Below are 13,809 nucleotides of genomic sequence, written 5' to 3' on the forward strand. Positions count from 1 at the left end.
TAATAAATATTCTTTCTATAAAAAGATTTAGCATTTCTAGAGTAATCATGTCTAGGCTTATAAGCATTATAAGTTCCATGATTAGATGTATTTCTATTATAACTAGAAAATTTAGTTCTTTGAACAAATGGTTGAGAATATTGTCTTTGATTCTTCACCACATAGTTTGGTCTATTTTGAGTATCAAAGAAGCTATATCCCAATCCAGTTTTATTAACCGAGCATCTTTGAGAACCAAGAAGTCTTTCTAGATTCTCTTGTCCATTTGTGAATTTGGTCACTATAGAAAGAAGATCATTTGATTTTTCTTTTAGACTAGTTATTTCTTTTTGTAAGAGATTGGTTCTAATTCCAATTTCTTTTATCTCAAATGCTTGACAAGAGTTTTCTTTCTCTAGATCTTCTATCTCTTGAAGTAACACTTTGTTTTGAGAGTCAAAAGTTGAATTTTCAGTTTTTAACTCTTTGTTTTTAGAACTTAGACTCTTAAATTTAGCATATAAATCATTAAATGCTTCTAATAAATCATCATACTCAAATTGACTTACCGAGTCTTCTTGTGCTACAAAACACATGTTGGCGACTTCTTCATTTTATTCTTCATCGGAAGAGGAGTCACTATCATCCCAACATGCTTGAAATGTCTTTTTCTTTTTGAATTGGTCCTTAGGCTTGATTTTGAGAAAAGGACAATCTTTCTTGATGTGTCTTGTCTTTTTGCAGTTAAAGCACTTGACTTCATTTGGACTGGAAGAATCCGCTTTATTTACCTTTCTTTGAAATCTTCCCTTTTTGATGAATCTTTTGAATTGCCTTATGATGAGAGCAATATCTTCATCTTCTTCTGAATTTTCAGAATCAGAAGTAGCCTTAAAAGCAAGAGATTTCTTCTTGGGTTCTTCTTCTTGTCTGTCTTGAAGTTGGACTTCATATGCCATTAAGTTACCAACCAAATCTTCAAGATTGAGAGTGTTTAAATCATTTGCTTCCTCAATAGCTGTGGTTTTTCTCTCTCATTCAGGAGTTAAACACCTTAGGATTTTTTTGACTAAATCCACTTGTGAATATTCTTTTTCAAGAGATTTTAGAGTGTTAGTGATATCGGTCATTCTTGTTACCATGTCCAATATAGATTCATTTTGCTTCATTTTAAACAATTCAAATTTATGAACTAAAGAAGCGATTTTAGATTCCTTTACCTTTGACGTACCTTCGTGAGTCACGAGAAGAGTATGCCAGATTTCATTTGTTGTAGAGCATTGAGAGATACGATTGAACTCTACCTTGTCAACGGCACAATACAATGCATTCATAGCTTTGTCATTAAGTGAAGCAGTCTTCTTTTCTTCATCGGTTCATTGACTGAAATCAGTTGATGGCATTTGGTACTTTTCTGAAACTTTCCAAATTTCGAGATCCATGGATTGTAAGAATATTGTCATTCTCACTTTCCAGTATCCATAGTTTGTTTCGTCGAAGAGAGGAGGACGAACAAAGGAGCATCCTTCTTTGTGCTGAGATGATGTTGTTGTCACGCTAGATGATGGTCAAATCAAAATAATAGCTAACCTACTCTGATACCAAATGAAAGTGCAGTAGGATCGAAGCAACGAGCACTAGAGGGGGGGTGAATAGTGCTTTTAAATATCGTCTTTGGAATTTTGACGGATTTTGAAAATTCACAAAGCAATCACACAAAGAACACAAGAATTTATCTTGGTTCGGTCTTTCCCGACCTACATCCAGTCCCCAAGCAAAACCCGCTTGAGATTTTCACTATCAACCTTGTGTAACTATAAGATCATACAAACCAAATCCGGTCTCACTTTCAGTAACACACCTACTGAAAGCAAACAACGCCTTTAAACCAAGGAGTCCTTCCTTTTACAGAAAAAAGAAATAAGTAACAACTTACAAAACAACCTACGAGCCCTTCTTATGAATGCAAATGAGATGTAATTGGCTTTTGAGGTTGTTGGAATACTCTACTCACGAATTCACTGTCTCTCAAAGGAATTTGAGTGAAAAACTGAAGTGAAAAATATCAAGTGAGTGAGAAACTGAATATGAGTAAAAAGCAAAGAGTAATTCATTGTAATTGCATTCAAATTGATTGATTTTGAATATAGAATGCACTCATATTTATAGTTGAAAGATTTCATACGTTGAGGGTATGAAAGGGTGTCAAAACAGTCCATTTTGAACGATCAAAACGTTTGAAAAATGAAAAGACACACCTTTTAAAAGTTTCAGGAAAAACGGCAAAATTAGTGGACTGGAACAGTAGTTAGTCGACTGATAATTAGCTATTAGTAGACTGACAATTATCGTCGGTCGACTAATATGTTTATCAAGCCGTTTGAAAATCTGAAGTTTTGAAACTTAGTCGATTAGAGAAAAAATTAGTCGACTGATAATATCATCACTAGACTGAAAAACCTTTCAGTCGACTGCTGCTAAATTTTTTTGAAAATACATGTTTTGTCCAGTCGACTGATAAAATCATTAGTCGACTGCTGCTAAATTTTTAGAAAATAGACATTCTGTCTGATCGACTGATAAAACCTTCGGTCGACTAATTTGACAAAAATGACATTTTGTTTAGAAAATTTGGCGCGAAAGGATTAGTCGACTGGTGAGTCTATTGGTCGACTAATAAACACGAAAAATTAAATAAAGAGTTTTCTAAAAAGATTTTCATGAAGGGTTCTTTTAGAAAAGTTTTTCTAAAGACTTTTTAGGTGAAATGCAACCTAAATATGCACTCTAAGTAAGGCTCTTACAAGAATCTAAGACTTTTAATGAATTTTAACATTTGCACACTAGTCTTCAAAGATTCTTCATCGAATTCTTCAATGATTGTCATCTTTCTTCATTGCCTTAGCTGAAATGCAGTTGATTCACTTGTTCATCATCAAAACCTTGTACTTGAAGTATCATGTACGGCTTCATTGTCGTAACAGGACTAGTTGTTGGACTAGTTCCAACAACTAGTATTTGGTTAGTGGAACTTAATCAAACTAGATATTATCTAGTTTGATACGAACTAGATAATATTTATTGTACAATAAATTATAAGAAAATAAAAAATAAAAAAAATAAATATATATAATAATAATATATTATTATTATATATATCTATATTACATTTTAACATAGCGATGGGTTTCCGTCCAGTTCCATGGCCAATTCGATAGGCCATATTTCTCAAAAAAAACTAAGTATAAAAGCCCCTCTTTCTTACAAATAAGCCATAACCACCTTGCAATGAGTGACTTATTAAAACGTTCAAGGTGACGCAGCCCCAAACCATCCATCTCCAACGGTTGGGCCATAACCTTTCAGCTCACCAGTGAATTAGCTTTAGCATCCAAATTCTCCTTCGAAATGAATTTTTGGAAAAGAGAAGAAACAAATCTCTTCTCAACTTTTTTAAAGATCTTAAAAATCTGCAAAAAGTGCAAAACCATAGAAGAGATATTAAAACGCACCAGATTAATGTGACAAGCTTTAGATAAAAGCCTCACCGCATAAGATTGGGTTTGTGCTCTAATGTGATCCTCCACTCCACTCCAATGCAATTCCTGTGAAACCCCTAAGTGAAGGGGCAGGCCTAGGTAGTTCAAAGGGAGAGAACCAACTCCACAATAAAAAATAATGGAGGCCTTATCTTGTAACTCACCCGAGGTGTCATTAAGTACCAAGACTTGACTCTTGGCCCCATTCAACTGCAAACCTAAAATATCTCCAAAGCATCTGAAAATCAACTGCATCGCCCACATATTCTCTTACATCGCCTCCCCAAACACCAAAATATCATCTGTGAATAAGAGGTGCGTGATGTTAACGTTGTTAGATATCCAACCACCATGATATCTACCTCCATTTTCAGCAGAGGTGATCATAACATATAGAGCCTTCATGGCCACAATAAAAAGCAAAGGTGAGAGGGGATCCCCTTGTCTCAGACCCCTTGTAGGCTTGAAGGACTCACCTTTCTCCCCGTCCATTATTCACCAAAATTCATGGATCTCAAGCAACATAACAAAAAGTTTCAATCTAGAGAATCAAATGCCTTCTCAAGATCAATTTTCAAAATAAAAGATTTCTTACTTGATTGCTTGATAGAGTGGATCGACTCAAGTGCCAAAATACATACTTCTTGCAACTTTTGGCTAGGGATGAAAGCGCTCTGAGAGGTCAAAATAAGTGGGTCGATAATGGGCTTTTATTGAAAAGCCATGGCCTTTGTGATGATTTTAAAGTTGGTGCCCATCAAGGAAATGGGACTAAACCTTCCAATCTCCTCTTGTGCCTCTTCAGGAATGAGAATAAGTGTGGTTCGACTCATAACACCCGGTAACTTCGCATTAGAGTGAAGCTCAACCATCAAAAGCAAGAGATCTTTTAAACATTCCCAATTATGCCTGGAAAATTCAACGGAGAACCCGTCTAAGCTCGGGGTTTTCCCATTTGGAAGAGAAACAATGACATTTTTAATCTCATCCATTGTGAACCGAACCTCTATATGTCCCCGATCAGCCAAGGAAAGCTTCTTAAAACCCAATTCTGACATATCATATCCACCCGTTGAACTCGAGGTAAAGCGCCTCTTAAAGTATTTAGTGACCTTGAGAAGAATGGTGGGTCCCCTATAAAGCTGTCCATCAATCACCATGGACACAATATGATTCTTCCTCCTAGTAGAAGCACACATATGAAAAACATTTGTATTTAGCTCCTCAGATTGGAGCCAATGTGCATTGGCCCTTTGCTTCCAACAAATTCTCCCTCACCCGCCATACACCAATATTATTCACAAGCTCTTATCGTTCTTTCTTAATCTCCATGGCCTCCAACACGTCATTCACCCCTTCTTCCAAGAGCTGGAGTGAAGTCAAACAATCCTCCCAATTCTTTAAGGCCACAAATTTATCGGCATTATTGGTTCCATTCCAATCAATTAACTTGCTATGAACAAATACAAGTTTAGAAATCATACGTTGCGCTGCCCATCTTTCCGTAGATGGAGTCGATTCCCACTACATCTAAATCTGCTCCAAGATACCCAGTACCTCAAGCCACCACAGTTCCAATCAAAATCCCTTACTCACCAAAGTCATCGGATCACCCCAATACAGTCAGATTCAGAGAATAGAGAGGATAACAGGTTCAGAGAATAGAAAGACTGAACCCCTCTGTTTGCACTCTAGAAAATTGATGTTGAAACTTTCCCACGTTAAATATATTTTCAAACAGATAACAAAGAGAAACAGGAAAGGGACTTCACGGCAAATATATTTGAATATGTAGAAATATATGCGTGAAGGAGATTGGGCAAACGATAGCAATATAAAAAAATCACGCAGGCAATATATATAAAAAAAAACTGAAATGGTGCAATCGATAGGTCTGTGGAGTTTTTGCGATCTTGATTCACGTGAACAGGATTCACGTGAATCTCAGATTCAAGAGAGAAGCAAGCTCACGCGATGTGGGTACACAGAAAAAAAAACAGGAAGGGGAGATGGGGTTTTTTTTTGCGATCTGGGTTCACGTGAACAGGAGTCACGTGAATCTCAGATTCAAGAGAGAAGCAATCCCACGCGATGTAGGTACACAGAAAAAAAACAGGAAAGGGAGATGAGGAGAGAACGAGAGAAGGAAGAAGAAAAAAAGTAGAAAAGGAGGGAAAAACCTCAAAACTCCGATGGTCGTACCTGCCGGAAACCTCCTTCCTTTTTTTTTGCCCTTAGACAAATCTCCGCTCTGATACCATGTTAGAAATCTACCTGCGTCGAGAAAGAGAGAGGGAGAGAGACGAAACGATGGAGTCCACCAGTACCTGCGTTGAGAAAGGGAGAGAGAGAGACGAAGAGATGAAAGCAAGAGGTGAGCGGTTGTCACGTTTTTCAATCAGAAATCGTGACCTAAACTATTCATTTATAACTTAATTACAAAGATATGGATCCGGGTCTGGTGTATCCAGACCCGATTAAACATAACGTATATGGTACACAATTTTTTACATGGATCGGGTCGGATCCCGGATTGGATCCTTTTGCACCTTTTCACAATGGGGTCCAATGAAGTCTTCATATCATGATGTACCATGTGAGAGGAGATAAGAAAGCGGTCTAATTTGTGCATGAACAGGGGAGTGAGCTTATTGGACCATGTGTAAGTAACCCCTTGCATAGGCATCTCCTAAAGGTGCCCCCAATCCAGAAATGAAGCAAAACGCCTCATGTTACTTGTATACCGCTGCATCTTGTTTGAATTATGGAGCCTAAGTAACGCGTTGAAGTCCCCTCCCACACACCAACAGTTGGATGTACAGTCCACTTCATTCTTAACCCTTCTAAGCTCCGCCCAAAAAAGTTTTTTTCCAGTCGCTAGTGCAGGGGCCATAGACCGTATAGTAAGCACGAACGGCATCCCAACAATGTGAGGATAATGAATTGTAATAAAAAATTATCCTATGTGTACAACAATCCCAACAAGGTCATCTCTCCAAGATATGAGAATACCCTACCCATCTTTATGTATTCATTTGTGCATGTAATTTCTTTTAAGGGTATTTTTGTCCATATAAAGATAGTGTCGTTCAATGGTTTTTGTCTTGTTGTGTAGAGGGGAACCCCCTTTTTATCGAGTATCTTTCTTCTTTCCGTTTAATGAAGTTTTGATTCCCCTTTCTTCCTCATTGCCTTTTGCTCTCTTCTCTCATGGCTATGTGCATCTCAATAGTAATGAATTATGTAGTTGTAGTGAACTTTTGATTCTTTTCACTTTTTTAGTCATGTAGTCAACTATGTAGTTGTAGTGAACTTCTATGTTATCGACTTTATGAGTTCATGTAGTGAACTTTTGAGCTTTTTGACTTTTGTAGTCATGTAGCGAATTATACTTCTATATTCTATCATCTATGTTATTGACTTTATCTAATGAATTACTCGGCTCTATTTCATGCTAATGACATTTCAATAGTCTATGTTTATTGATTACTTATTTTTAATTCTTGTACTGATTCTTAAATTATTTTTATTGTATTCTAGGTTTTACATTTTTTTCTTAATTTTTAGATTTTTTATTTTTTGTGTTTTTAAAATTTTTTTGTAAAATTTAAATAAAAAAATCTTCTATATGGTACGATACACTTGTATCCCGAGACTTTTCTAAACGGGTTTCAATACGATATTTACAACATTGTTGCTCATAGCTATTTTAACAAAAACCCAGATTTTTGTCATCTTTCCCTCAAGTGTAAGCATGAGGAGAAAAGGAAACAAATTCCAAGGATCCAATATCAATGAAGACTATGTAATGCTTTTTTTGAATTACTTTCAGCTTATTTGTCCCACGATTGGCATTCTGGAAACTTGATACAGTTTGGCCACATGCAACTTGGTAACTAGGGCAAGTCTCAGTTTTTTACTTAATTTAATAAAAATAAATAACAATCATAATTTATAATACAAAAACTTTAAAAAATTAACATATAAGCAGTGCCTTATTATATATAATAATAATACAAAACTTTTTAAAAGTTAAATAAGTGTGTGTATGTAATAAATAATATATATATATGCAAGATTTTTAAATATTTCACTCCCATAATATTTTTAGAGTTTATTATTTTTTCTCTATTTAAGGGAAATTTTTTAGGGAAACATAATATTCTAGAACTTTTTTTAATGGAAAAACAAGATATTCATTAACATTTTTCTATTGGATATATGTTTGTAAGATGCAAGAATGCATAGTTTTGTAAGTGATGAGAAGGCTATTGTGCATCATTAAAGAACATTTCCATATCAATGGGAGGATGATTTATATATACTACCAGGAAGCAAAATGGATACGGCAAGCAATGCGTGAAGAAGAAGCGGGGAAGCGAGTATTAAAAAGTAGTATGAAGCGTGAAGTGGGGATTCATTCTAGAAGCAATTGTGGAAGCATGCAAGAAGCGAAAAAAGAAACGTGAATAAAACAAGGGGAAATGAAGGATAAATGAATGGGAAGCATAAAAAAAAAACATGGAAAACACAAAGGGAAAGTGAGTGGGAAGCAAAAGGGAAATGAGTGAAAAATGAAAAAGATGCGAGCGGGAAGCATGTTTCCCCCAAATGAGCCCCCTCCCCCGGCTATGGAAGTGTGCTTCTCCCCCTTAGGGAGGTGCTTCTGGTAACTATGTGCTAATGGGTGGGAGTGAATGACATGAAGGCCATTGTCTGTAAAGAATAGTCCCATATCAATGGAAGAGAGTGAGGGTCCCATTCCTATATGCTATAAATGGGCCTCCCACCCCTCACATCCAATGATAATTCAAGCAGGGCTTTTAATTGCATTGGAAGTTGTACCTTCAAATGACTTTATTGCCCCTTAAAGTTAAAATATATTTGTTTCTATTATGGATGCTTTTAATAAAAGTTTCATTTTTATTTCTAAAATTTGTTATTGAAAGACGGCCTGATATAAGACAGCCAAGGTCAAAGATAAAACTCGGCTAGTATGTTAAAATAAGTCACAGCTAGTATGTTAAAACTTAAGAAAATAGGATATAAGACAGCCAAGGTCAAAGATAAAACTCGGCTGACTCGGCCGAGTGTCATTGGTTTTTGACTCAGTTAGGGGATGATGTGAGACAACTTGACCAAGTCACGAGTCGACCCACCAAGTTTGCAAACTATAATTTGTCCTTTTTTAAGTGGCATAATGCATCTGCAACTCAATCTGACACCTCATCTAGGTGCATATGCAACTCTTAATTTGACTCACCATCTAGCACAGTCAAATGCAGGTCTGACAGGTAAACAACCGCAACAATTGTGCACATGATACAAACTAACACAGGTTGCATAAAACAAAGAAGAAAAAGGAAATCCTATAAATCCCTTAGAAAAATTACCATGCATCAGATTCTTCCTTCTAACCTTAACTTCATAAATACCTGTCTCATTTTGCTCTGCAGGTTACCATTGATATACAGGAGGCATGTAGAAGTACTCAAGGTACTGATCCAGGTTAGATTATCTGGGAAAGATCAAACGTATTTACTTCTAAGGAGGCTCGCAGTGTTGCAGGGAGGAAGGAGCTGCTGTGCCTATATGTCAGCTTATTTGGACTATGCACGATGCACCAAGACCTGCAATAACCCTCAGACTGGTGATTGAAAATTGGCCCCTTACGTGAGAGAGATTGAGAGGTGTTGGCTTTCAGTTGGTCAGCATATGTGAGCTTAATAAGTGTGCCTATGAGTCTTCATCACGTCTTTTATTCCAGTGTAAAGTAGTGAAAAAAGTAAGGAGCAAATTGGAACCCTTTTTGGTGTGTGGTGCTCACCCCCAAACAGAATCCGAAGCAATTGTCAAATCAATGGGCGAAGAAGCATTTTGTAAACAAGCATGTTCACCAAGGATGATTGGTTTTCAGATGGCAATTAGGAAGACATGGAAAATCAGCAACCGTCTGATGTTTGATGGGAAAACTCGTACTGCAGATACCATGGTTAGAAGTGCTTAATGGAGTGAGGAAATTCATATGGTCAGTCTTAAAGTTAACTGACCATCCAGTGAAACTGTGATGGTTATAATCATGGGTGAAGCCGCCTTGTGGGGAGGGTGAGCACGTGCCCAGCCTGACCCACAAAAATCCCCCAAAGGGGTATGAGTCAGGGTGGGCAGTGCCCACACTAACCCGTAGGGTATGTGGGTTGTGCCCACCCTAACCTGTAGGGCAGGTGGGTAGTGCCCCGGGTAAAGGTGGGCACCACTTGTTCCTAACGGCCCCAACCCAAAGGAAGCACGTGCATGACCCAACTGACCCTGACTCAAAGGGGAATATGATACCTCTCTCTCTCTCTCTCTCTCTCTCTCTCTCTCTCTCTCTCTCTCTCTCTCTCTCTCTCTCTCTCTCTCTCTCTCTCTCTCTCGCCAAAGGCGGCAACAGCACCCACTTCCGCCGGTTCTCTCGTTCCTCGCCTCTTTCCGCAGGAATCTGAGAGTAGATAGTTTGCTTTGTTAGGCATAGCTACTCATAAGAATCAACAAGGGAAACAACCCAAAGAGAAGGAAGAAGTCTTGCTGTAGGAACGAAGATCCTGAGCAACAAGAGGGTTCAGGCTGTAGTCTCCAATTATCAAGAAGGGTGCAGGCAGAATTGTTTGGGTAAATACTGCCTCTTTGGTACTCTATCTCACTCTCTCCTGCTAAGGCCGGTGCCCTATTCCCAGCCATCCGCTCTCCGATAGTCTCTCCGGCTGGATTTTTTTTTTTTTCATGCCCTTTCTTAAGATTAAGGTTCTTGTGTATTTTTCAAATTAGCATGCAAGCTATGTCACATGGACACTCCATTTTACCCTATGTACCCGTGTCGAAGTAAATACATGAATTTTTTAGAGATTAGGGTATTGGTTTGCATTTTTCCAAATGATGCAAACATTTAATTACAATTTTTGGGTTTTTTGTGTTATTTTTTCTTTTTATATATTAAGCATGATTCCATTAATGAATGTTTGATTTTGGTTATTACTTACCAAACCCCTAAATCTTTGATTTTTGTTAGAATTTAAGTTTTTTATTTGGTTTCTTAAATGCCATGAATAGTTAATTAGGCATTTTTTGTTATTTTTTTAATCAACATTAACCTTGATTCCCTGAATGCATGCTTGATTTTGGTTAGAATTTTAGGGGTTTTACGTTTCTTTTTCAATTAGCATATCCATGAATCATGTTAGAATTTAGGGCTTTTTTATTTGTTTTTTACTGTTCTTTTGTGCCTACCCTAGTTTAGATTCCTGGTTCTGCCCCTGGTTATAATGCAAATAGATGGATCTCCCAACTGAGAACTGCACTAAGTTTTCCATTTGCATCTGCTACTCGGATATGCCATCCATGATCACCTAGGAACTTGAAAGCTGAAAGGATGGCAGAAGTCAGAGACGAGGAGTTCAAAGAGTGAAGATGGCAGTGGAATATTTTGGAAGAGTTCCAAAGTAGGAACATACTGGCTGAATCTTACTGACGAGATGTTGTAGCTGCTGTCACGAGAACAGTTGAAGGGTGTGCATAGAGGACAAAGAATGATCAAGAGGTGATAGACAGATTTTTTGAATTTTAATTTATTTGAACGTATATGGGTTCCCAATGAGTGAAACCACATTCCAATGCAGTTAGTGAAGATGGGAGTTCTGAGAGTTAACAAGGTTTGGAGAGAAAAACAACCTGATTAATTTCCTTGGGAAGCTGAGATTGGCATGTAATGATTCTTTGTAATCTGGTCGGTGTCTGCCTAACTCCAGCTTGCATATCAAAAAAAAAAAGGAAAGCAAAGGAAAGGAAAAATAAGCTGAAAACGAAAATGCATTCCATGACACGGTAAGATTTGTTATGCAGGTCATGACATGGTAAACATGTGTACAAGAGAAAGCGTGGAACACAAAGAACTCCTGATATAACTCTACTGCTGGTTACCTCATGAAGGCCAGGATCATCATCTCTAAGGATACATTCCTCCTTCTGAAGCTTAGGACTGTGGGGAGTTGCCAGTATGCTAGTTGCATCATCATCTTCTTCATGAAGCTGTAATAATCGACGCATGTCGGATGACAGTTCTGAAGAATTCAAACTACCTGCCTGCTGGATAAAGCAAAACAAAATAAAACAAAATAAGAGCATTAGGAACTAGAAGTCCATGTTTTGTAATGCATAAATTGATTCATAACAACTGTATAACACTCTAAGAACTCATAGCAAAGCAAAAAAGCGGGCCATGGAGTAGTAAGAAGCTCACAAGTAAAGACGTAGCTGGGGAGAGCTCATTTAGCTCAGCCTTCCACTCCCTCAGCATTTGATGGATTTGCTCCTCCAAAACTGCAACATCCTTTAAACGACCTTCTTTCCTAGCATACTGCAAATCTAAAAATATGCCTTGCAGATCATCAACCCTGTTCTTAGCTTTTGCCTTGTAAAGCTGGTAAGAAGCCAACTTGGAACCGTTCCCCATTTATTGAGGAACGCTGCTATGCTCAATAATAACTACAACCCCTTGAAAAAATTTCACTCAAACCCAAGCCTTCCACAGCTCAAGCTACAACAATTCCCCATGCACATGCCTTCTCAAGTTGGCAACCAACAACGATAAAACTAGTAAATGTTACACTCAACCAAGTCAAATTCCTTCAATTTCTTTCTCAGAACCATCTAGCTCTAAAACCAACGAAAATTACCAAAACGAAATCCAACCTCTCCAAGATAATTAAGGAAGCCTCCAACACAGTTCCAGAAGAAGGAAAATCAGTGGCCTCCGCACTCCCTGAGAGCAATTGACTATGATTGTAATTGTGCACACACGGTCGCATCCGGCTAATCAAACACAATCTTCTTCTGTATTGCCGTTGGACGGTCCAACACATATATCATCAAAAAGGAAAGGAAGATACTACATTTCAATTGGAAAAGAAAAGATGGGTTTGAACATCCCTTCTTATCAAATAAACAAGACAAGTTAAAAACTCCGTGACACTGAAAAACCCCATATGCCCAATTTCTCTCAAATTAAAAAACCAATTCATTAAAGAAACGAATCCAAAAAAGATGTCCAAGTACAATTATTCCAGCCCACATATGCGAGTCTGAGTGGACAACGAACTAATAGCAACCACAGCACAGGATACCAATTATTCCTTAGGAGAAAAAGTAAACATGAGGAAGACAGACAACTCGAACACGTCTCATTGAAGGTCAACAACGCTCCATAAATCTATTGAAGGCTCTCTATTAGCTGACCTCATGAGAAGCAAGAGTAAATTCCATTCCATTTGCAGAGATAAACACCTGATCTACAGCGTCTGCTGTTGAACAACGTGCAGTATAGCGACATGGGTACACGTCAAAATCGTTCAATCTGAGTCGTAGAGAATGCTATTGGGGACGGGACGACATCACCTCCCTCCAAAAGAGAAATATTGAGACGACTCCGACACCAGCGATATTCTCTGATGGTTTGGCTTACAACTGCTTTTTATCGTGTGCCGTTTGAAACGCTTCAAATATAAAGCGCCTTCTCGGTCTTCTTTTTGAAGTCGGGGGTAGGGATGGCAGTGGACCGGGGCGGGGGACAAGGTCTTCACCTCCGCCCCGTTTCAAAATCTGAACCTTCATCGCCGCCTCCATCGATTTTAACCTCCACCCCCGCTTCATGTCCTCCATCCCCTCTCCAAACGGGGGTGAGGCGGGGCGGGGCCCATTTCCCCTCGGTCTATAGTTATTCCTTAAAGGATTGGGAACGAGGTGGGGGCGGAGATTGAGCCGGGGACGGGGCGGGGAAAAGCGTAAGTCCATCCCTTCATCCCTGCCTCCATTCCTGTTTTATGCCCTTCATCCCCGGTCCAAACGGGGTGAGGTGGGGGCGGAGCCCCGTTGTCTCCCGATCCACTGCCATCCCTAGTCGGGGGCTATAGGCCCAAAGGGGTTTTTAATTAGTCAAGCTTATAAGTTCACTAATATGTAAGTAAAGTCTACAAAATCACCCGTTTCAAAGTGGGTGCCAAACAGGCGGTGCTCTTTTCAAATTTTGTTCAACTCCTTTGCTAATCTACCTACACTTCTACCCAAAAAAATGGATTTAAAGCTAACTTTGAACCTCTCAAAACTATATAGAATATCTATAAGTGAATTGGTGTGAATTTTTCATATTTATTAAACAATTAAATAACAAATTTTATGTTTTAATTAGGTGAAATCAGAATTAAATTGAATGTCAATTTGAATTACACATTATTCTGAATCTAAGTTGAATTTAAATTTG

General features: G+C 38.2%; 1 protein-coding gene across 2 annotated transcripts in view; it reads right to left on the reverse strand.

Moving 5' to 3' along the window:
• Window positions 1-13,242, reverse strand: part of LOC149820836 (transcription factor VOZ1-like) — a 31,661-nt gene extending 18,419 nt beyond the window's left edge. The window contains exons 1-2 of one of the 2 annotated variants that reach the window (XM_089982597.1): window positions 11,794-13,242; window positions 11,475-11,636 (exon numbers count right to left, since the gene is read on the reverse strand). In XM_089982597.1, coding sequence (XP_089838723.1) covers window positions 11,475-11,636; window positions 11,794-12,006 — 375 coding nt within the window. In that variant the 5' untranslated portion in view covers window positions 12,007-13,242. Of the gene's footprint in view, window positions 1-11,474; window positions 11,640-11,793 lie in introns of both variants that reach the window. The other variant, XM_089982596.1, reaches the window with a different exon arrangement.
• Between the last annotated feature and the right edge of the window lie 567 nt (window positions 13,243-13,809).

The sequence above is a fragment of the Nuphar pumila genome, chromosome 12, assembly GCF_984573655.1.
Source record: "Nuphar pumila chromosome 12, dmNupPumi1.hap1.1, whole genome shotgun sequence".
Classification (NCBI taxonomy): Eukaryota; Viridiplantae; Streptophyta; class Magnoliopsida; order Nymphaeales; family Nymphaeaceae; genus Nuphar; species Nuphar pumila.